The sequence below is a fragment of the Oncorhynchus keta genome, chromosome 32 (assembly GCF_023373465.1).
Source record: "Oncorhynchus keta strain PuntledgeMale-10-30-2019 chromosome 32, Oket_V2, whole genome shotgun sequence".
In the NCBI taxonomy this organism is placed as follows: Eukaryota; Metazoa; Chordata; class Actinopteri; order Salmoniformes; family Salmonidae; genus Oncorhynchus; species Oncorhynchus keta.
The window spans coordinates 32,619,967-32,641,723 of record NC_068452.1 but is presented as its reverse complement, the minus strand read 5'-3'; the positions used below and the strand labels follow the sequence as shown (position 1 = coordinate 32,641,723).

The 21,757-nt window shown below is 46.8% G+C and overlaps 2 protein-coding genes across 5 annotated transcripts in view; one reads left to right on the top strand and one right to left on the bottom strand.

Moving 5' to 3' along the window:
- LOC118383936 (liprin-alpha-3-like) overlaps positions 1-12,882 on the top strand; it is a 115,000-nt gene extending 102,118 nt beyond the window's left edge. For 2 of the 4 annotated variants that reach the window (XM_052491436.1, XM_052491437.1), the window contains exons 13-32: positions 59-190; positions 568-630; positions 719-801; positions 2,258-2,423; positions 2,590-2,786; positions 3,044-3,284; positions 3,927-4,060; positions 4,158-4,309; positions 4,457-4,553; positions 4,707-4,788; positions 4,904-5,104; positions 5,824-5,886; positions 8,039-8,065; positions 8,239-8,414; positions 8,889-8,986; positions 9,250-9,425; positions 10,345-10,413; positions 10,607-10,769; positions 11,849-11,912; positions 12,223-12,882. In XM_052491436.1, coding sequence (XP_052347396.1) covers positions 59-190; positions 568-630; positions 719-801; positions 2,258-2,423; positions 2,590-2,786; positions 3,044-3,284; positions 3,927-4,060; positions 4,158-4,309; positions 4,457-4,553; positions 4,707-4,788; positions 4,904-5,104; positions 5,824-5,886; positions 8,039-8,065; positions 8,239-8,414; positions 8,889-8,986; positions 9,250-9,425; positions 10,345-10,413; positions 10,607-10,769; positions 11,849-11,901 — 2,373 coding nt within the window. In that variant the 3' untranslated portion in view covers positions 11,902-11,912; positions 12,223-12,882. Of the gene's footprint in view, positions 1-58; positions 191-567; positions 631-718; positions 802-2,257; positions 2,424-2,589; positions 2,787-3,043; positions 3,285-3,926; positions 4,061-4,157; positions 4,310-4,456; positions 4,554-4,706; positions 4,789-4,903; positions 5,105-5,823; positions 5,887-7,755; positions 8,066-8,238; positions 8,415-8,888; positions 8,987-9,249; positions 9,426-10,344; positions 10,414-10,606; positions 10,770-11,848; positions 11,913-12,222 lie in introns of those variants that run through there. The other 2 variants (XM_052491438.1, XM_052491439.1) reach the window with 2 other exon arrangements.
- Positions 12,883-13,742: 860 nt separating this feature from the next.
- The window catches only part of LOC118376124 (uncharacterized), a 12,178-nt gene continuing 4,163 nt past the window's right edge, over positions 13,743-21,757 (bottom strand). Inside the window, exon 2 of the mRNA XM_052491435.1 lies at positions 13,743-17,671. Within this exon, the coding sequence (XP_052347395.1) occupies positions 16,141-17,652 (1,512 nt within the window). The 5' untranslated portion in view covers positions 17,653-17,671 and the 3' untranslated portion in view covers positions 13,743-16,140. The remainder of the gene's footprint in view (positions 17,672-21,757) is intronic.

Sequence of the window (21,757 nt, the reverse complement as noted above, 5' to 3'; positions counted from 1 at the left end):
CTCTCTCTCTCTCTCCCCTCTCTCGCTCTCTCTTTCTCTCCTTCTCTCCTTTCCCTAGGCGAGGCAAAGGGAGAGAATGAATGATGAACACAACAAGCGTCTGTCTGACACGGTGGACAAGCTGCTGTCTGAGTCTAACGAAAGGCTTCAGCTCCATCTCAAGGAGAGGATGGCTGCTCTGGAGGACAAGGTACTACTTACCGGCCCACTCACACCCTCTCACACCTCTTCACACTTAGCATAGTTCCCACTCAAAACAGTCAACACTTCAACGAAAACCCATACCCCTTCATTTCACACACACACCTGAGTTCCCACTCAAAACAGTCAACACTTCAACTAAAACCCATACCCCTTCATTTCACACACACACCTGAGTTCCCACTCAAAACAGTCTACACAATCCTCTTCATCCAGTTTCTATTCAATATTAAACCCACTCTGGCTCTAAACAGCTACTCTGGAATACAGTTCGGACCTCATGGCATTGATAATGTGTAATTACAGATATGTTGTTGTTATGCAGTAGACCTAATAAAGTTTTTTTATTAATGGTGATCCTTTCAGAATGCTCTCTCTGAGGAACTTTCTAACATGAAGAAGATCCAGGACGACCTTCTAGCAAACAAGGTATATCAAGAGATAATTCCATTTATACATACTATAATTAAATATTTCAATTGTATTAACTTATTCTCTATTTCTTTCCCTGTTTCAGGACCAGCTGATAGCCGAGCTGGAGAGGATTCAGCTGGAGTTGGACCAGCTCAGACTGAGACCCGGCGGGTCCTGCTATTCCAGGTCTCCCTCCCTTCCTCAACTCCTCACATCAACCTCCACACCTCCAACACACCTCATACAGCTGCTGCCTATGAATGTGGTAGTAGTATAAGTGGTTTGCAGTGTTATGTGCTTCCTATAACCTCTCTCCTACTCTCAGTATAGGTTCAGGTGTGGCCTGTACATATGGAACAGAGAGGCTGGATGCCTGTACATTCCAGTGATCTCTCCCACTCACTGTCTATATCAGTCTATCTTTCTGTCATGGGGAACTAGGTGTGTGAGGAATGGAATCAGGCGCAGAGAGTTCCACAGGGAAAAGTGCACTTTGATATGGCACAAACAAACATGCCCACAACACAGGGTGTGGAAATATATGGAGCACCCAAAAACACAGGGTAGCAGGTCCAGAACTCGTACACACCTAACTAACGCACACACGTAACACAAAATTAATCCCGCACAAAACAAGGGCGGGTAAACCTACTTTAAATAAGGAAGCCCATCAAGCACACACAAATAGACACAGGTGCAACTAATAAGACAAAACAAACAGACAACGAAAAAGGGATCGGTGACAACGACCGCCGAACAGGCAGGGGAGCCAACTTCGGCAGAAGTCGTGACACTTTCTCTTCTCCCGCCCACTCTCTCTCTCTCTTCTCCCGCCCACTCTCTCTTCTCCCGTCCACTCTCTCTCTCTCTTCTCCCGCCCACTCTCTCTCTCTTCTCCCGCCCACTCTCTCTCTCTTCTCCCGCCCACTCTCTCTCTCTCTTCTCCCGCCCACTCTCTCTCTCTTCTCCCGCCCACTCTCTCTCTCTCTTCTCCCGCCCACTCTCTCTCTCTCTTCTCCCGCCCACTCTCTCTCTCTCTTCTCCCGCCCACTCTCTCTCTCTCTTCTCCCGCCCACTCTCTCTCTCTCTCTTCTCCCGCCCACTCTCTCTCTCTCTCTCTCTTCTCCCGCCCACTCTCTCTCTCTCTCTTCTCCCGCCCACTCTCTCTCTCTCTCTCTCTCTTCTCCCTCCCTCTCTCTCTCTCTCTCTCCCCCCCCACTCTCTCTCTCTTCTCCCGCCCCCCTCTCTCTCTCTCTCTCTTCTCCCGCCCTCTCTCTCTCTCTCTCTTCTCCCGCCCACTCTCTCTCTCTCTCTTCTCCCGCCCACTCTCTCTCTCTCTCTTCTCCCGTCCACTCTCTCTTCTCCCGTCCACTCTCTCTCTCTCTCTCCCGTCTCCCCTCTCTTCTCCGCCCACTCTCTCTCTCTCTTCTCCCGCCCACTCTCTCTCTCTCTTCTCCCGCCCCCTCTCTCTCTCTCTCTTCTCCCGCCCACTCTCTCTCTCTCTCTTCTCCCGCCCACTCTCTCTTCTCCCGCCCACTCTCTCTTCTCCCGCCCTCTCTCTCTCTTCTCCCGCCCTCCTCTGTCTCTCTCTCCCGCCCTCTCTCTGTCCCTCCCTCCCTCCCTCCCTCCCTCCCTCCCTCAGGTCTCTCCCTGGCAGTGCTCTGGAGCTGAGGTACTCCCACGGGGGCGGCTCCCTCCCCACGGGCTCCACCGCTCATCTGGATCACTACGGTAACTCCAACACAGTGGCCGTGGTCAGGCGGACTCATCGCGGGCGCTGGAGCACAGCCCGGGAGGACACCAGCAAGGTCAGAGGTCACATGATCACATGATCACCTTTGACGTGTCTAATATTGATAATGATATAGTCACATTGATATAGTTGATATGGTCATCACAACCCAACAAACTGAGCCTTCTCTGTGTGTATGTGTGTGTGCATGCTTGCATGTGTGTTTGTGTGTATGTGTGCAGTACGGGGACTGGGACAGTGGGTCAGCGCTGCTGAGGACCGGGTTTGAGGGGGGTGTGGACCACGGTTGCTCTGACGATGAGGACGACAGAGAGACACTGTTTGGCTCGGAGCTGCTGTCTCCCAGTGGACAGACTGATGTCCAGACACTGGCCATCATGCTGCAGGAACAACTAGAGGCAATCAACAAGGAAATCAAGTAAGGGAGGTGGAGGAAGGGATGCAGGTAGCGAGAAGCTGTGATTGTGTACAAGCAGTTTAGGTCAAATGCAGGTGGAAAAGATTAATCTGAGGTTTCTTTTCATTTTCTCATTCAAGACCAACATTCAAGACCAACATTCAAGACCAACATTCATTGGTCTTCCGTCTGACATGCTCCTAAAACTCCCGTCTTTCCCTCTTCTCCCCTTTTCACTCTGTTTACCCTCTTCTTCTCCCCCCCTCTCTCTCTGTCAGGCTGATCCAGGAAGAGAAGGAGAGTACAGAGTTGCGGGCAGAGGAGATCGAGAGCAGGGTTAGCAGTGTGGCTCTGGACGGTTCCCCCATCCCACCCTCTTCCCTTGGGAGGGACAGTATGGGACGCAGCTTTATCCCTCAATCCCTCACCTCCTCCACCCTGGCCTCCCCTTCTCCCCCCAGTTCTGGGGTCTCCACCCCTCGCCTGTCCCACTCCCCTCACCGCGAGACAGATAGACAGGTACAGCTGCTCTGTCTGTGTGTGAGTGTGTTGGGAATGTGTGAGTCTTTGTGTGTGTCAGTGGAGGCTGCTGAGGGGAGGACGGCTCATAATAATGTCTGGAACAGAGTGAATTAAATGGCATTAAACAAACACATTTTTGAGAACATATTTACAGGATTTCACTTTTTAATGTGTTTAGTATTGCTTACTAGGTGTTGTCTAATAAATGCTGTAACTACTCCCTCTTTAAATCAGGGTTTATTGGAAAAAGCTGTTGAAAAGAGGACATTGTATTATCATTTCTTTGTACTCCCTGACGAAGGCCATGCAGCCGAACCGCGGCAGAGTTTTAAAACTTTGTTTCCATTGAACATGCCATACAAATAAAGGCATTTTAATGAATTGTATGAAGAGTGTCTTGGTCCTCCTTTCTTTTTGATGACCCATTTACCCCTTTTACCAAAGAGCACCTTCTGTCTACCAAAATCTACTATTGTGTACCTGTACCCTTCCTCCTTTTTCTAGATGGAAACCATGCTTGGAAGTATTTGATAAAATTCCACTCATTCCACTCCAGCCATTACCACAAGCTCATCCTCCCCAATTAAGGGGTCACCAACCTGTATAAGCCCCTAAATGTGTTCCAACTTTACCCTCCAGAACAACAAAGAGGATGATCGGTCCCTTGCCCTTCTTGACTCCACCACTCCACCCACCCCCCGAGCGCTGCGACTTGACAGGATGACCCTCACCCACCCAGGGGCCATGATGGACGACCCCAGGGAATTCCGCAGGTATGACTGCCAATCATCATCGAGGAAACCCTGTAGTGCTCATATGGTTCGTTCCTTCCCTGTTTCTCTTATTCCATCTGTCTCTTCTGTCTCTTAGTCTGTCAGCAGATGGCAGCAGTTCCAACAGCAGTCAGGACTCTCTCCACAAAGCCAGTAAAAAGAAAAGCATCAAGTCTTCCATCGGCCGCCTTTTTGGGAAGAAGGAAAAGGGAAGGATGGGCCCGGCTGGGCGAGAGTCTGCCTCTCTGGGTGGGAGAGAATTGAAATTATACTCGAAAAACTACATATCCCATGACTTTGCTTTAAATGTGTTTTAACTGCAACATGTCAAAGTCCAACTGGTGTTGACACCCATATTTGTAGTCTTTGTAACCCATGACCCCCTGTGTCTCTCAGCCTCTACGCCTTCTGAGGACCTGGGTACTGGGGATTCTATGGGACTGACCAAGGGAAGCATGACAGGAACTGTTGACAACCGCCGCAGCAAAAGGAAGTGGGTCTCAGGGAATATCACCCTCCGATTCATTTCTCTCCTGAAGTCATTTCTCTTTCCACTCTGTTCCACTGCTTTTCTTCCACTCTTTCAGAAAGCACTTTTCGTTTTATGCTTATTCAACCTCTGTTTCCCCCGGTCTCTCTCTCCCAGACATGAGCTGCTGGAGGAGGCGTGTCGTCAGGGTCTTCCCTTTGCATCCTGGGATGGACCCACTGTGGTCTCCTGGCTAGAGGTAATCATAGATGTTTGATAGATAGATGGGAAACCTTTATAGCCATATACACCCTCACAATCACTACATTCTAGCCAATCTGTTTCTAGCTCACCTCTTTCCCTCTCCACTCCAGCTGTGGGTGGGAATGCCAGCATGGTACGTGGCAGCCTGTCGTGCCAACGTGAAGAGTGGCGCCATCATGGCCAACCTGTCTGACACAGAGATCCAGAGGGAGATTGGCATCAGTAACCCCCTGCACCGCCTCAAACTGAGACTGGCCATCCAGGAGATGGTGTCCCTCACCAGCCCATCTGCTCCGGCCAGCAATCGCTCTGTTAGTAGTCTCACTAGTACACACTCACAGAACACAAACCATGTAGACACAATTATAGAGGTACACATGATACTATATTGATATACACACATATACGTACAGGTAACTGCCAAAATGAAGGAAACACCAACATAAAGTGTCTTAATAGGGTGTTGGGCCTCCATGAGAACAGCTTCAATGCTGTCTACAAGTGTCTGGAACTCTATTGTAGGGATGCAACATTATTCTTCCATGAGGAATTCCATTATTTGGTGTTTTGTTGATGGTGGTGGAAAAGGCTGTTTCAGGCACCACTCCAGAATCTTCCATAAGTGTTTAATTGGGTTGAGATCTGGTGACTGAGACGGCCATGGCATATGGTTTACATCGTTTTTATGCTGATCAAACTATTCAGTGACCACTCGTGCCCTGTGGATGGGTGCATTGTCATCCTATGGGGGCATAGCCATGGTAGCCAAAATAATGGCCTGCCCAACATTTTTATACATGACCCTAAGCATGATGGGATGGTGATTGCTTAATTAACTCAGGAACCACACCTGTGTGGTAGCACCTGCTTTCAATATACTTTGTGTCCCTCATTTACTGAAGTAGTTCCATTATTTTGGCAGAGATGAACATAAAAATGTTACATGCATTCACAGCAGACTCATCAACACACAAACAATTGAGTTTTTCTGACGATCATGTTTTCTTTCTCACCTGTCTTGTGACCACAGTCGACCAGTAACGTGTGGATGACCCATGCTGAGATGGAGTCGTTAAACGCAGCCACCAAACCGGTAAGTATGTCCTGTTATGTTAATGTCTCAACATTCTCTAGACATTTAACACCGACGTTCATCTAACATTGACGTATATCAAAGGAGGTTGGTGGCACCTTAATTGAGGAGGGCGGGCTCATAGTAACGGCTGGAAAGGAATGAGTGGAATGGGATCGAACACATCATGTTTCCATGTGGTTGATAACATTCCATTCACTCCATTCCAGACATTATTATGAGACGTCCTCCCCTCAGCAGCCTCCTTTGATCTACAGTGCATTCAGAAAGTATTCAGACCCCTTTTAATTTTTCCACATTTTGTTAAATTACAACCTTATTCTAAAATTCATTAAATTATTATTTTTCCTCATCAATCTACACACAATACCCCATAATGACAAAGCGAAAACAAGCTATTAGAAATGTTTGCAAATGTATTAAAAATAAAAAACTGAAATACCTTATTTACATAAGTATTCATACCCTTTGCTATGAGACTCGAAATTGAACTCAGGTGCATCCTGTTTCCATTGATCATTCTTGAGATGTTTCTACAACTTGATTGGAGTCCGCCTGTGGTAAATTCAATTGATTGGACATGATTTGGAAGGGCACACCTGTCTATATAAGGTCCCACATTTGACAGTGCATGTGAGAGTAAAAACCAAGCCATGAGGTCGAAGGAATTGTCTGTAGAGCTCCGAGACAGGATTGTGTCAAGGTACAGATCTGGGGAAAGGTACCGAAACATTTCTGCAGCACTGAAGGTTCCCAAGACCACAGTGGCCTCCATCATTATTAAATAGAAGAAGTTTGGAACTACCAAGACTCTTCCTAGAGTTGGCTGCCCGGCCAAACTGTGCAATGGTCACTCTGACAGAGCTCCAGAGTTCCTCTGTGGAGATGGGAGAACCTTCCAGAAGGACAACCATCTCTGCAGAACTCCACCAATCAGGCCTTTATGGTAGACTGGCCAGACAGAAGCCACTCCTCAGTAAAAGTCACATGACAGCTGCTTGGTGTTTGCCAAAAGGCACCTAAAGGACTTTCAGACCATGAGAAACAAGATTATCTGGTCTGATGAAACCAAGATTGAACTCTTTGGCCTGAATGCCAAGCGTCATGTCTGGAGGAAACCTGTCACCATCCCTACTGTGAAGCATGGTGGTGGCAGCATCATGCTTTGGGGATGTTTTTCAGCAGCAGGGACTGAGAGACTAGTCAGGATCGAGGGAAAGATGAACAGAGCAAAGTACAGAGAGATCCTTGATGAAGACCTGCACCAGAGCGCTCAGGACCTCAGACTGGGGTGAAGGTTCACCTTTCAACAGGATAACAACCCTAAGCACACAGCTAAGATAATGCAGGGAGTGGCTTCGAGACAAGTCTCTGAATGTCTTTGAGTGGCCCAGCCAGAGAAGAATGTGAGAAACTCCCCAAATACAGGTGTGCCAAGCTTGTAGCGTCATACCCATGAAGACTTGAGGCTGTAATCGCTGCCAAAAGTGTCTGAATACGTATGTAAATGTGATATTTTGTTTTTTATTTGTAATACATTTGCAAACATTTCTAAAAACCTGTTTTGATTTGTCATTATGGGGTACTGTGTGTAGATTGATGAGGGGAAAAAACGATTTAATACATTTCATAACAACTCTGTAACATAACAAAATGTGGAAAAGGTCAAGGGGTCTGACTACTTTCCGAATGCACTGTACATATATATTGCTCTACAGTTATAACTTATATTGCTCAGTCAGGAGTTAAACTCTTTCTCTCTCCCTCTGACTCTTTCTCTCTCTCTTTCTCTCTTTCGCTTTCTTTCTCTCTCTCTCTCTCTCTCTCTCTCTCTCTCTCTCTCTCTTTCTGAGTTTGTGGGACTACTAGGTCTTGGTGTTGAGCATCTTCTTCTCTCCCTCTAGTTTCTGTTTCTGTGTAAACTGCTTCACACTAATGACCCGTTCACTAAACTGCTTCACACTAATGACCCGTTCACTAACACACTGTTCCTCCCTTTGTCTTCTCCTTCCTGTTTACTGTCTTCTCCCCTCCTCCCTCTGCTTTTCCTCCATCCATCTGTCTTGCCTGCTCCCCCTATCCTGCTCTGCCTCTGTTCTCTCGCTCTTTCTGCCCATGTCTCTCTCTCTCCTGTCCATCTGCTGCATCTAAGGAGCTGAAAGAAATTAGCTGGGATCAGGTAAGGAATGGAAGCACTGTATTAAATGGCATCAACATATAACATACTAATTACACTATTGTATGTGGCCATTGAAAAACAAATGATTAATACAGAAAAGTACTATAAGTAATAATCGAACTACAACTGAAACAAATGACACACTAGTGAAGGAGTCCTCTTCTGCATCTCAGATCCTGGCCTATGGGGATATGAACCATGAGTGGGTGGGTAATGACTGGCTGCCCAGCCTGGGTCTGCCCCAGTACCGCTCCTACTTCATGGAGTCCCTGGTGGATGCCCGCATGCTGGACCACCTGACCAAGAAGGAGCTGAGGGGACAGCTCAAAATGGTGGACAGCTTCCATAGGTACGTATGGCCTGCTCTCGTCTGTCTGTCTCTCGCTCTTTCTCTTTATGTTGCTGTTATTAACCTCGGCACCTGGGTGGGTAGGCGTTTTTCTGCCTCGAGGGGGTGGTGAAAAGCAAATAGACAAAATTCCAGTTTCTGCAAATGAACAATGAATTCTTCTTCTGCAACTGTTTCCCACTCCCACTTCACTCACTGCCTTTCCTTTTCTCTCCGTCATTCTTTCTCTCCCTCTGTTGACACTCTAGCTCTCTCTCTCTGGTGTGTGAGTGTGTGTGTTCGTGGCATGGGAAACATGCAGGTGTTAAAGGGTATGTTGAAAGATTTCCTGCTGTTGTGACACTCTCACTCTGCAGGTGTGTCTTCAGGCCTTTTCGGGGTCAAAGACACCGGAGTGCTCTAATACAGGTGAGAGTCAGTCACAATGCCCTCTATTAACCGCCTGACCTTTTGACCTCTCTTGACCTTTCTCAGGGTTAGTTTGCATTATGGCATAATGTGTCTGAAGCGCTTGAACTACGACCGCAAAGAGCTAGAGAGGAGGAGAGAAGACAGCCAGCACCAGAACAAAGGTGTGTTCCTCCTCTCTGACATTAAATCCTTTGTTCCAATTTAGTGCTTCTCATCCATCCATCCAACAATCAATCCAACCAATCCTCCATTCAGTAACAATCAAAGCCTCAATTGATGGTTAGTAGAAGGTGTTTCACTGCTTGCCTTGAGCAAAAGTCTGCACCCACATTGGCCCTGTCAGTGTAAGATCCAGTCACCCTGGGGGTTTCTTTGAGTGAGAATTTTCTGACAGATGTCTTCGTCCCACTACTCCTCTGCGTAGATGTGATGGTGTGGTCCAACGAGCGTGTGATGTGCTGGGTGCAGAACATCGGGCTGAAGGAGTACGCTGACAACCTGACAGAGAGCGGGGTCCATGGGTCCCTCCTGGCTCTGGACGACACCTTCGACTACACAGACTTGGCCCTGCTGCTGCAGATACCCAATCAGAACACACAGGTACTCACCCATCTAACCAATCAGAACACACAGGTACTCACCCATCTAACCAATCAGAACCCCAAGGTACTCACCCATCTAACCAATCAGAATACACAGGCATGCCCAAGTCTCACCCCACCCACTAATCAGAAGTGATTAAATGCCTTCCCCTGCTGCATGCAACAACCGATGGTTGTCTGCCACGTCATTGACTGTGTCTTCGGGACCAGATTGCTATAACATATGATGTGGGTAGCAGATACTTCAAAATAAAAGTTTATTGATCACATACACAGTTTTGCAGATGTTACCACAGGTGCAGCAAAATGCTTTTCACACTTAAAATACCTATCCAGGCATTGTAATATATGTCACGCGTCAGCAACGCCTGGACAGAGAAACGCACCCATGAACTGGATTCTTACTGCACCTGTATCTCAGTAACATCATCCCCAGGCTAACTGCTGGCTGGTAGATGACAGTTGTATCTCAGTAACATCATCCCCAGGCTAACTGCTGGCTGGTGGATGAGTTGTATCTCAGTAACATCGTCCCCAGGCTAACTGCTGGCTGGTGGATGACAGTTGTATCTCAGTAACATCGTCCCCAGTGGCTGGTAGATGACAGTTGTATCTCAGTAACATCGTCCCCAGTGGCTGGTGGATGACAGTTGTATCGTAGTGGCTGGTAGATGACAGTAAACATCGTCCCCAGGCTGACTGCTGGCTGGTAGATGACAGTTGTATCTCAGTAACATCGTCCCCAGTGGCTGGTGGATGACAGTTGTATCTCAGTAACATCGTCCCCAGGCTGACTGCTGGCTGGTAGATGACAGTTGTATCTCAGGCATGCAGGTGAAACTGATAGTAGTGTATATCAAATGAAGTGACTAGCCTGATTCTAATCTGTACTCCCTCCTCTCACATCTCTCCTCTAGGCCAGACAACTCCTAGAGAAGGAATACAACTCCCTCATCTCTATGGGAACAGAGAGAAGACCAGATGAGGTATTAAAGAACACAGTACGCTTAGTTCAGAGACTATGTGAAGACTGCATTTTCCACCTCATACAAGTCATTCTTTCTAACTTGACAGTTTGACAATGTTGACAGACATAACCTTTTTTTCTTTATTTCTCTCTATCCCCTCCCCCCTCTTCTCTCCCCATTTCCCCCCTTCTCTCTACACCCCCTCCATTAGGATGGGACCAAGACGTTCACCCGCTCCCCTTCCTGGAGGAAGATGTTCAGGGAGAAGGACCTTAGGGGGGTGACCTCAGACTCATCGGAGAACCTGCCTGCTAACTTCCGTGCCTCCGCCATCTCCACGCCCTCTGTGACCCTGAGAAAGGTTCAGAGTGACGGTGAGAAGGATGACCTCTCCCCCTAACCTCTGACCCTTCCCTTTGGCCACGCTCTCAGATTCCTATTTGTTCCGCTTCTTACACCTCGAGGGTTGTTCTTCTAATATCACTCAGAAGGTCACGCGTTGGACAATTTATGACCCCTTAAAACCCTGGATAACACATATTTACTATGGGCTAGTCATACTGATTTATTCATCGAGAAAAACAACTGACTTTGTCTTGAAGCGGGTTGCATGTTACATTAGAGAAGAAGTGTAAGACCAGTGTCACATGCGAGTATGTTCAGATGTACCCCATTCATAGAAGCTTACTAACTTTTGCGCCGATTGATGATAGTATTTTCTGTGTGGGGAAGTTTTATTAAAAGCCCTGACGCTCGCTCTAAACGTTAACACGCATCGCTTGCGGTACAGTTTTGGAAACATAAGGAACTTGTCTTTCATATCAGCGAGAAATCATTTTCTAAAAACAAAAGGTTCAATTACTACACACATTTATAGGGTTCCCACACGGCCATATTTCCAATGTCACAGCGCTTGACAGAGAAGACTGAGTAGACGACCTGTGCTAATTAGCATTCGGCGTCTCAGAACAACTGTGTGTAAAAGGAAGACGGACGCCACAAACGTGTTGTCACTGAAAGATCCTGTCGGCTCAACTGTTTTAAAACCGGTTCAAATAGTCTACAGTAAGTGTATATTTTGCCTTTGTGAAATTATTTTGATGTGACATGAAAGTAGAGGGCGTTGTGTTTCTAAAATCTTATCACAATTGAGAGTCGAATCACGTTTAGATGAAGTATTTTGCCTATAAACAGAACATGTAAGGTCCTAGGACTATAAGGAGTAACATTAGGCTCCTTCAGTCCATTATTGGGCTTGTTCCAACACTGATGGCATTACCTTGGATATTCATGTGCAAAACCTCCAGTGGCTCGCTCCTACAGGACACAGCAGGTTCAGAGGGCAAGGCAACCACACATTCCCCCTCCCACAACTTTATAATAGTACATCATGGAAAAGTTCAATGCTATTTAGTCGTTATTTTGATCATGTTTCTCTCTCCTTCTCGCTTAGTGAACTCTGGGCCTCGCGGTGAGGTAGCCTCAGTCAGGACATACTCTTGCTGAAGGACACGGAGGTGAGAAGCCCTCAACCAATACATTAAACACATGTAGTAGCTAGTTAGAGTTCTCTCATGGTTTGATTTGCAACAAAACCTTCCGGCATGCCAGATAGCTTGCATGTGTGCATATTGAAGTGGTTTGACTTGTTGTTGACTTGTTTTCAAGCTTGTTTGTTGTGGTGCTGTTTTCTGAGCTTTGGTTATATCATTGTTTGTGGGTGAGGTCTTTAGCGGTGGGCTTGGTTCATTGGTTGATGGGGATTTGGTTTGAGTGAAGTCAGGAGGACAGAGGTGTGCGTGAGAGTAATCCTGTGTTTCTCCTCAGGGCCATGGTGACTGGATCACGACTGGACTGCCCTCCTCTCATTCATTCACAGGAGGGGGAAGCAGCAGAGAAGCAATGAATATATACATTTATTAAATATAAATCTATTGGTCTGACCATTCTGCAATAACAGAGATAAAGAAGAAATGATGGAGAAACAACAAAGGGAAAAGAACATGACGAATGTATGAAATATTGACAGGATATACACTGTACGTACATGGATAGAGGGTAGGATGAGGCAGGACGACTGTTTTATCTCTCTCTTTGTTCTGTCTCAATATGTGATTGTGTGCTGAGGAGGAGGAGACTGATATCCAATGTCACCCATTGTGGCTCTCTATCTGTTAGCTTCTATGGTGCTGTCAGGGGTTCTCCTAAGTTGGTTAGAGTGCTGCAGTAAAACCATGTCCCCATTTAGGCCGCCATCTTGGCTCCAGCCATATCAGAGGGGCAGCAAGCCGCTCCTCTACTCATGGTTTGTCCATTGGCACCTTGAAAGCTGAGAGGCACTAGGTTCTAGTGTAATCTCTTTTGAATGGAATCTATTGTGGAGATCAAAGGCCAGGCCACAGCAGCAAGGATACGATGGGATGGGGGGCCACAGCAGCAAGGATACAATGGGATGGGGGGCCACAGCAGCAAGGATACGATGGGATGGGGGGCCACAGCAGCAAGGATACGATGGGATGGGGGGCCACAGCAGCAAGGATACGATGGGATGGGGGGCCAACAGCAGCAAGGATACGATGGGATGGGGGGCCACAGCAGCAAGGATACGATGGGATGGGGGCCACAGCAGCAAGGATACGATGGGATGGGGGGCCACAGCAGCAAGGATACGATGGGATGGGGGGCCACAGCAGCAAGGATACGATGGGATGGGGGGCCACAGCAGCAAGGATACGATGGGATGGGGGCCACAGCAGCTAGGATACGATGGGATGGGGGCCACAGCAGCAAGGATACGATGGGATGGGGGGCCACAGCAGCAAGGATACGATGGGATGGGGGCCACAGCAGCAAGGATACGATGGGATGGGGGGCCACAGCAGCAAGGATACGATGGGATGGGGGCCACAGCAGCTAGGATACGATGGGATGGGGGCCACAGCAGCAAGGATACGATGGGATGGGGGCCACAGCAGCAAGGATACGATGGGATGGGGGCCACAGCAGCAAGGATACGATGGGATGGGGGCCACAGCAGCAAGGATACGATGGGATGGGGGCCACAGCAGCAAGGATACGATGGGATGGGGGCCACAGCAGCAAGGATACGATGGGATGGGGGCCACAGCAGCAAGGATACGATGGGATGGGGGCCACAGCAGCAAGGATACGATGGGATGGGGGGGCCACAGCAGCAAGGATACGATGGGATGGGGGGGCCACAGCAGCAAGGATACAATGGGATGGCGGGGCCACAGCAGCAAGGATACGATGGGATGGGGGGCCACAGCAGCAAGGATACAATGGGATGGGGGCCACAGCAGCAAGGATACGATGGGATGGGGGCCAAAGCAGCAAGGATACGATGGGATGGGGGGCCACAACAGCAGGGATACGATGGGATGGGGGGCCACATCAGCAGGGATATGATGGGATGGGGGGCCACAACAGCAGGGATACGATGGGACGGGGGGCCACACAGGCATTGTGTTAAATGGCTGTGATGTCATTTGTAGGTATCCACTAAAGCCCGTTAAATTAGAGTGGGGAGACATGTTGTTGAAGCCAGGTTACATACTGCAGGTCTAGTACAAAGCCCAGGGTAATGGCTTTCTAGATGTGGTGGACTTTACAGCTCTCATCATCAGCTCAGGTTCATTGGGTGCCCCTGGAAGACGAGGGGAAAGATGGAGGTATGACGAAGGTGAGATAAAACAGTGACCAGAAGAAAAGAGGATGGAGACGATTCATTTACTGCACGCAAGCCATTACAGAAACCAAGAGAGGAAGGATGATAAGCAGATCCAGGAAGAGAGAAGAGACTGTTGGAAGTCAAGAAAAACCTTTAGCTTCTGTGTTACGATGCATGTCAAACAACCAAGATGACAATGAAGTCAACTTTGGGGGGTGAAGATGATACACATATATCTGTAGAAATCTAACCTATGAGGATGAAAGCCTGGGGAACAATTTGTAAAATGTGTGTATTTTTATTTTTATGTTTTTATGATAACTATATTTATTTTCATTATGTATGTATGTATTGAATAATTGTATGTACATGTTCATTTAATACTTAATTCTTACTAATTTAATTTGACCTAATTTGAAAAGTAAATATGAAACATTAAAAATGGTCAATAAAATATGCTACTGTATGTGTACCTTTTGAAAACAAATTGTGTTATGATTGAAAAAAAAAATATGAATGACAAAGATGATAATACATATTGAAAATAACACCTGCAAAATAAACAGTAATGAAGATGTTGGTGATAAAAAGACAAAATAAAGTGGACTCGTGGTACAACACATCCCTATGTGTGTGTTCTCACTTTGTGTACCTGGGGTTGGCATGTGTGTAGACAACAGGAAAGTGTGTAAGGGGAGGAGGCAGTGGTTTGTGTATTTGTGAGAACAATGTTCAGCATGTATATACTGTATGTGTATATGACAGAAAGAGAGACATCACACACCGATAGATCACACCATTGACACTTGCCGGGAAAGACCATTATGCATAAAAATCATAAAATAAGTTATAATAGTTTATCTTTTACTTATGGAATAAGAAACAGGCCTTTACAATATACATACATGTATTACAAAAAGCCAGATGTATAAATATGTTGTACTGCATATTCTATAGAGTGCAGAGTTCAAACTGCAAACTGAGGCGAATGGAATTCTTCAATCATCTAATGATCTAACTACAGGGAGAGATAGAGATAAAATGCTTCTGTGTAAATGGACTGTTGCGCTCATGACAACAGTATGGGCATCATGATGACACCCAGCATTGTGCTCACAGTATACATGGCTCAATTCTCCTCTCTATCTTACTATTAAAGCACTCTGTGATAATGTTCTCTGTGAGACTTCACAAAGGAGGACTGGGGATGGTCAGTGCTCAGTATGGAGTGTTGAGCAGTATCAGGCTAAATCACTAGCTGCTGCCAGTCCCTTCCTCTCCCATTCAGAGCAGAGGCCAGACGCCAGAGGCTGGAATCATGTAACAACAACAAACCTATCATTCCACGTACCTTTCTCTATAAATATACATACTTTCATACATAAAAGCATACTGTTCACATATTGTACACATATATAAAGAAATATATTAATTTAAAACTCATGCTTACATACAGTATTACTCAGCAATAACATGTATGATATGAAACAATTGTGAAACAAACAGTACTTTTTTTAAATCACTATTTTGATATGATAGTTTTCCCTAAGTTGTATTGTTGAGGTTTTATTGTTTTTGTGTAGTCACTCTCACTGAGCCCGTGATGGGTGGAGGGGTTGTCTCGCCTACACTCTTTAAAAAAAGTGCTATCTAGAACCTAAGGGTTCTTTGGCTGTCCCCATAGGAGAACCCTTTGAATAACCCATTTTGGTTCCAGGTAGAACACTTTTGAGTTCCATGTAGAATCCTTTCCACAGAGGGTTCTACATAGAACCTCAAAAAGGGTTCTACATAGAACCTCAAAAAGGGTTCTACCTAGAACCAAAAAGGGTTCTCCTATGGGTACAGCCAAAGAACCTGTTTGGAACCCTTTTTTGTAAGAGTGCAGCAATCATAAGAAGAATGCACTAATGTAAGTCGCTCTGGATAAGAGGCACCCTGGCCTATAAAGTAACACCTACTGTCTCACTGACATTACATCCAATGTTCCAAGCATTATCTGTGTTAACATTTCTTTCACATTATCCTCTCCACCTTTCCTCCATCTCCTGCCCTCACTCCCTTCCTCTGTTTTTCCTGGTTACTCTGGACAGTAGGACACACACGCAGGACGAGTTGATGCGGACCCACCTCCAGCCCTGCAGACCGTTGTTGTCAACAGTGAGGGCTCGGACATATGTGTCCTTGGCCTTACACTGACTCACCCACTGTCTGATGTCCACGCCCCGGCAGCTGGCCCCGGACACACCTACGGGTCCGGTCCCTGTTCCTGCTGCCGAGGCCCCTGCCCCTCCTGCCTCCCGCTGCGGCCCACTGCCCCTCTGCTGCCCCTCCTGGCGGCAGCGAGTCTCATAGAAGTACTGCTTCAGCGCCCCCTTGACTGTCTTGATCTCTGGCACGATGTTGACTGTTTTACCCCTATCGTCGAATACCGTCGTCTTGTCCGTTACCCACACGCTCTCCGACTCGCACACCGGCATCTCACCCCGCCCGGTGTGGGACAAGTGCGAGCGCTTGTGCCTGGGGGCAGGGCGAGGGGGCTCCCTGGCCCCCCTGAGAGTGTCCACCCAGCTCAGCGGCACACTCCCGTCCATCTCTCTGTCCCCATGACCCTCCATGTGTCCGTCTGCGTCCGACACTTCCTCCTCCTCCTCCTTGTCCTCTCCTTCTATGGGCAACATGCCTGACTCCAGCATGAGGAGGAGGGGCGGGTGCTCTGGAGGAGAGGAAGAGAAAAGGACCCGCGGATGTGCATCTAAAAACAGCAGCTCTTGCTTCTCCTTTACACCTCCCAGCCCCTGACCCTGCCCTAACCCTAGTCCTAATTCCATTCCTTCCTCTGACAGATCCGGACCTTTCCCAGCCCCTGCCCCAGGCCCACCCTCCCTCCCCTCCTCTCCCCTGTTATCACTGCTCTCTGTCCTAGCCTCTGCTCTCTGCGGGGTCCTCTGACTGGAGGGATCTGGCCCAGTTTTACTGTGGTGTCCAGCATTAGTGGAAGGTTTGTAGGTTTCCACCACATACATGTTGGGAGGTCTGAGACCCTGTTCATCGGTCCTGGGGTCTAGAGAGTTATGATGGTTTTCCTTCTGAGCCATGTCTCTAAAGCTGCTGTCATCACCAGCTCTGCTGCTGTCTGGTTTATAGTCCCCTAGTACATAGTTCTCCTGGGAGGGGTAGTCCTGATGACTGCTGCCATTGGTGCTCCTGAGTTTTCCTCCATCAGTGTTAGAATATTTATTTAAACCAACGCTGTTCGTGTTTTCTGTATGAAAATGGCTTTTTGACAGATAACTTTGTTGTTTTCGCTTCCCTTTCAAAGTTTGCACCTCCTCTTTAATTATGGAGGGGTTATTGTAGTCCTTGTAGTCCACATTGTAGGCCTGAGGAGCTGGAAGTGTGGAGTAAGATCCGGGGGAGCGACTGGAAGAGTCATCGATGTCCTCTGTGTGGTCGTCCAGGCTACTGCCGGGCTCCGTCATCGCAGCAACAGTACTGGTCACAGGGCTGTGAGGGAAGGGCAGGGCCGAGGCGATCACCATGGCAACCAGGGGAAGCCAGTGCATCACTCCCAACACGTATCAACTGAGGATGGAGAGACGGGTATGGGGAGAGAGAGAGAGGAGAGACGGGTATGGGGGGAGAGAGGGAGAGGAGAGACGGGTATGGGGAGAGAGAGAGAGAGAGAGGAGAGACGGGTATGGGGTGAGAGAGAGAGAGAGGAGAGACAGGTATGGGGAGAGAGAAAGAGAGAGAGAGAGAGAGAGAGAGAGAGAGAGAGAGAGAGAGAGAGAGAGAGAGAGAGAGGAGAGACGGGTATGGGGAGAGAGAGAGGAGACGGGTATGTGGAGAGAGAGAGGAGAGACGGGTATGGGAGAGAGAGGGAGAGAGAGAGAGAGGAGAGAGATGGGTATGGAGAGAGAGAGGAGAGACGGTATGGAGAGAGAGAGAGAGAGAGAGAGAGAGAGAGAGAGAGAGACAGACAGACAGAGAGAGAGAGAGAGAGAGAGAGAGAGAGAGAGAGAGAGAGAGAGAGAGAGAGAGAGAGAGAGAGGAGAAATGGGGTTAAAAACAGTGTTCAATACAGTAAATGAGGAACTCTCATGAAAAGGTAAAACAAGCCTTTTTACTGGTGCTAACCTGTAGCTTAACTGTTAACTCTAGAAGTGTAGAGGTAGCTTTATAATCTTAGCAGAATCTCATGGAAAACAGGGAAAACTGCAGAAAGATCAGTTTATCCATGTGAGGAGACTGTGGAACAAAGGACATGCAGCAGAACAGATCCCCTGCCTGCCCGGTTGTTGGCCTTCAAATGGAGCCTCTATAATCCTGCTTTGTGTGTCGACTGTGGGTCATTAATCTCACAGCCAAAGGAAATGAATTACAACTCAAGCAGTCATAATGAGGCCTTAGGGTTTTGAAAGGCTTTTTTCAACTTTAAGGGCGTAAAACATCAAATGTTTGTAGTTGCAGTTGGTCCTCTGTGCACAATCTATGGTTGAGTGCGAAGTAGTCCCTTTGGTCAATTCTATAAACAGATTTGGTTTGGTGCATGTCAGTTTGCAAAAACATACATGTGCATACGAGTAAATACGCAAGCTTTGATCCAATAAATGTTTTGCCTTGTGGCAGAAAATAAGGCATTTCACAGTAATAACTGAACTAATCACTTAATTGTTGTTGTGACAGATGCTGAACTTAGAAAACTTAGACTTGGAAACATAAAAAAGTGAAACCGGAAATACTTGAAGAAGAGTTTTTCTTCTCAAAAGCTCCAGAAAATCCTGGCCCTTGGCCAATTCTCTGAAGGTTTGCATCACAACCTCCTTTGAACACAATGATGAATGATGAGTGATACCAGATAAACCTTTAATCGCTTCCCTCGTACTTCCAGAGAAGCTAAACACCTTCTTCGCACGCTTTGTGGATAACACAGTGCCACCGACATGGCCCGCTAACAAGGACTGTGGGCTCTCCTTCTCCGTGGCCAACTTGAGTAAGACCTTTAAGCATGTTAACCCTTGCAAGGCGCCGGCCCAGACCGCATCCCAAGCCGCGTCCTCAGAGCATGTGCAGACCAGCTGGCTGGAGTGTTTACGGACATATTCAAACTCTCCCTATCTGAGTCTGCTGTCCCCACTTCCTTCAAGATGTCCACCATTGTTCCTGTACGCAAGAAAGCAAAGGTAACTGAACTAAATGACTACCGCCCCGTAGCACTCAATTATGTCATCATGAAGTGCTTTGAGAGACTAGTCAAGGATCATATCACCTCTACCTTACCTGACACCCTAGACCCACTTAAATTTGCTTACCGCCCCAATAGATCCACAGATGATGCAATCGCCATTGCGCTGCCCTATAACATCTGGACAAGAGGAATACCTACATAAGAATGCTGTTCATTAACTATAGCTCAACATTCAACACCATAGTACCCTCCAAGTTCATCATTAAGCTTGGGGCCCCCAGGTTTGAAGGTAGGAAACAACACCTCCACTTTGCTGATCCTCAACACAAGGGCCCCAAAAGGGTGTGTGCTCAGCCCCCTCTTATACTCCATGTTCACACATGACTGCGTGGCCATGCACACCTCCAACTCAATCATCAAGTTTGCAGACAACACAACAGTAGTAGGACTGATTACCAACAATGACGAGACAGCCTAAAGGGAGGAGGTGTTGGCCCTGGGAGGGTGGTGCCAGGAAAATAACCTCTCACGTAACGTCAACAAAACAAAGCTGATTGTGGAATTTAGGAAACAGCAGTGGGAGCACACCCCTATCCACATTGACTGGACCGCAGTGGAGAAGGTGGAAAGCTTCAAGTTCCTCGGCGTACACGTCACTGACAAACTGAATTGGTCCACCCACACAGACATTGTAGTGAAGAAGGCACAACAGCGCCTCCTCAACCTCAGGAGGCTGAACAAATTTGGCTTGATACCTAAAACCCTCACAAACCTTTACAGATGCATCCTGTCGGGCTGTATCATCACCTGGTACGGCAACTGCACCGCATGCAACTGCAGTGCTCTTCAGAGGGTGGTGCGGTCTGCCCAACGCATCACCAGGGGCAAACTACCTGCCCTACAGCACCAGATGTCACAGGAAGGCCAAAAATGATAATCAAAGACAACAACCACCCGAGTCACTGCCTGTTCACCCCACTATCATCCAGATGGCGAGGTCAGTACATGTGCATCAAAGCTGGGACCGGGAGACTGAAAAACAGCTTCTATCTCAAGGCCATCAGACTGCACCTTAGAGGCTGCTGCCCTATATACATAGACTTGAAATCCCTGGCCACTTTAATAATGTTTACATATTGCACTACTCATCTCATATGTATATACTGTATTCTATTCTATTATGCTGTATCTTAGTCTATGCCGCTCTTACATTGCTTGTCCAAATATTTATTTATTATTTATTCCATTCCTTTACTTTGGATTTGTGTGTATTGTTTCTATTGTTGCGAAATGGTTAGATATGACTTGTTAGATATTACTGCACTGTTGTAGCTAGATACACAAGCATTTCACTACACCCGCAATAACATCTGCCGAACACGTAAAATGTGGTTTTAACCAATTCCCTGATCCTCTGTCCTCTCACTCACACCTGCCACCAGAGGGCAAAGCAGACCATCATCTTCAACTTGATACGTTTTCAAGATAATATGGTAGTACAATAATAATCTATTGACTGAGCTTCAATGTCATATCAGTATGTTAACTATGGCATTGGATTGGCAGTTTCATGTAAAAGTGTAACATTAAAGATTTTTTGAAAGGACATTCTACTCCAAAATGTAATTATGTTCACTTCCTTTAGAACTCTTCTGAAAATCGAGGACAGTTTCCTTTTATCTCATGACCTCAATGACATCACCAACCAATTATATATGAACCCTAAAAATAATTTTGCTAGCGTAAAGTTACTGTATAATAATTATTACATACATCTACATATGTAGAATCTTAATTTGAGCCAATTTGCTACAGCAGGAAAAGAATCCTGCAGCAACAGGAAATGTAAATTATTATGTTGATTATAATTATCCTGCAGCAACAGGACATTTAAATTATTATGTGGATTATAAATAATGGACATTTTTGTAAGGGTTGATGATTTTGGGCACTAGAGTCCTCTATTTCTATGGTTGGCTGCACTTCCAGGATTACAAACTAGCTAGCTAGTTACCTGGGAGGTTTCTTGGAAGATCTGATGAGAATCTGAGGAAGATATGTAACTTGTTATAACTTGTCACTCTGAACTTGGCGCCAAACAATTTAGCAGCGGCTATGCGCCACTGTTAAAGGAATATAAGGGAAACACTGATCAGTACAGCAACAACACATGCCTTCCTCTGGTTCGCGTTTTGTCTGAAGAGGCCTGCTCCATATGTGGCATATCATGAAGGTGTCACACATCATGTAGGACTAGTCAACCATGATTATGAGGATTCATATTCACTTCTATTTATCTGTTATTGTGTGAAAAAGGGGAGGAGGACATTAAGAAAGAGTTTAAAAAGGTAGAATGCTCAGAATGTCTGTGATTTAGGTTTACTGCTACCTTCAGGTGTCCCCAGACCAGACAACAGACAGAGAAAGAGAGAGAAAGAGAGAGAAAGAGAAAGAGAGAAAGAGAGAAAGAGAGAGAGAAA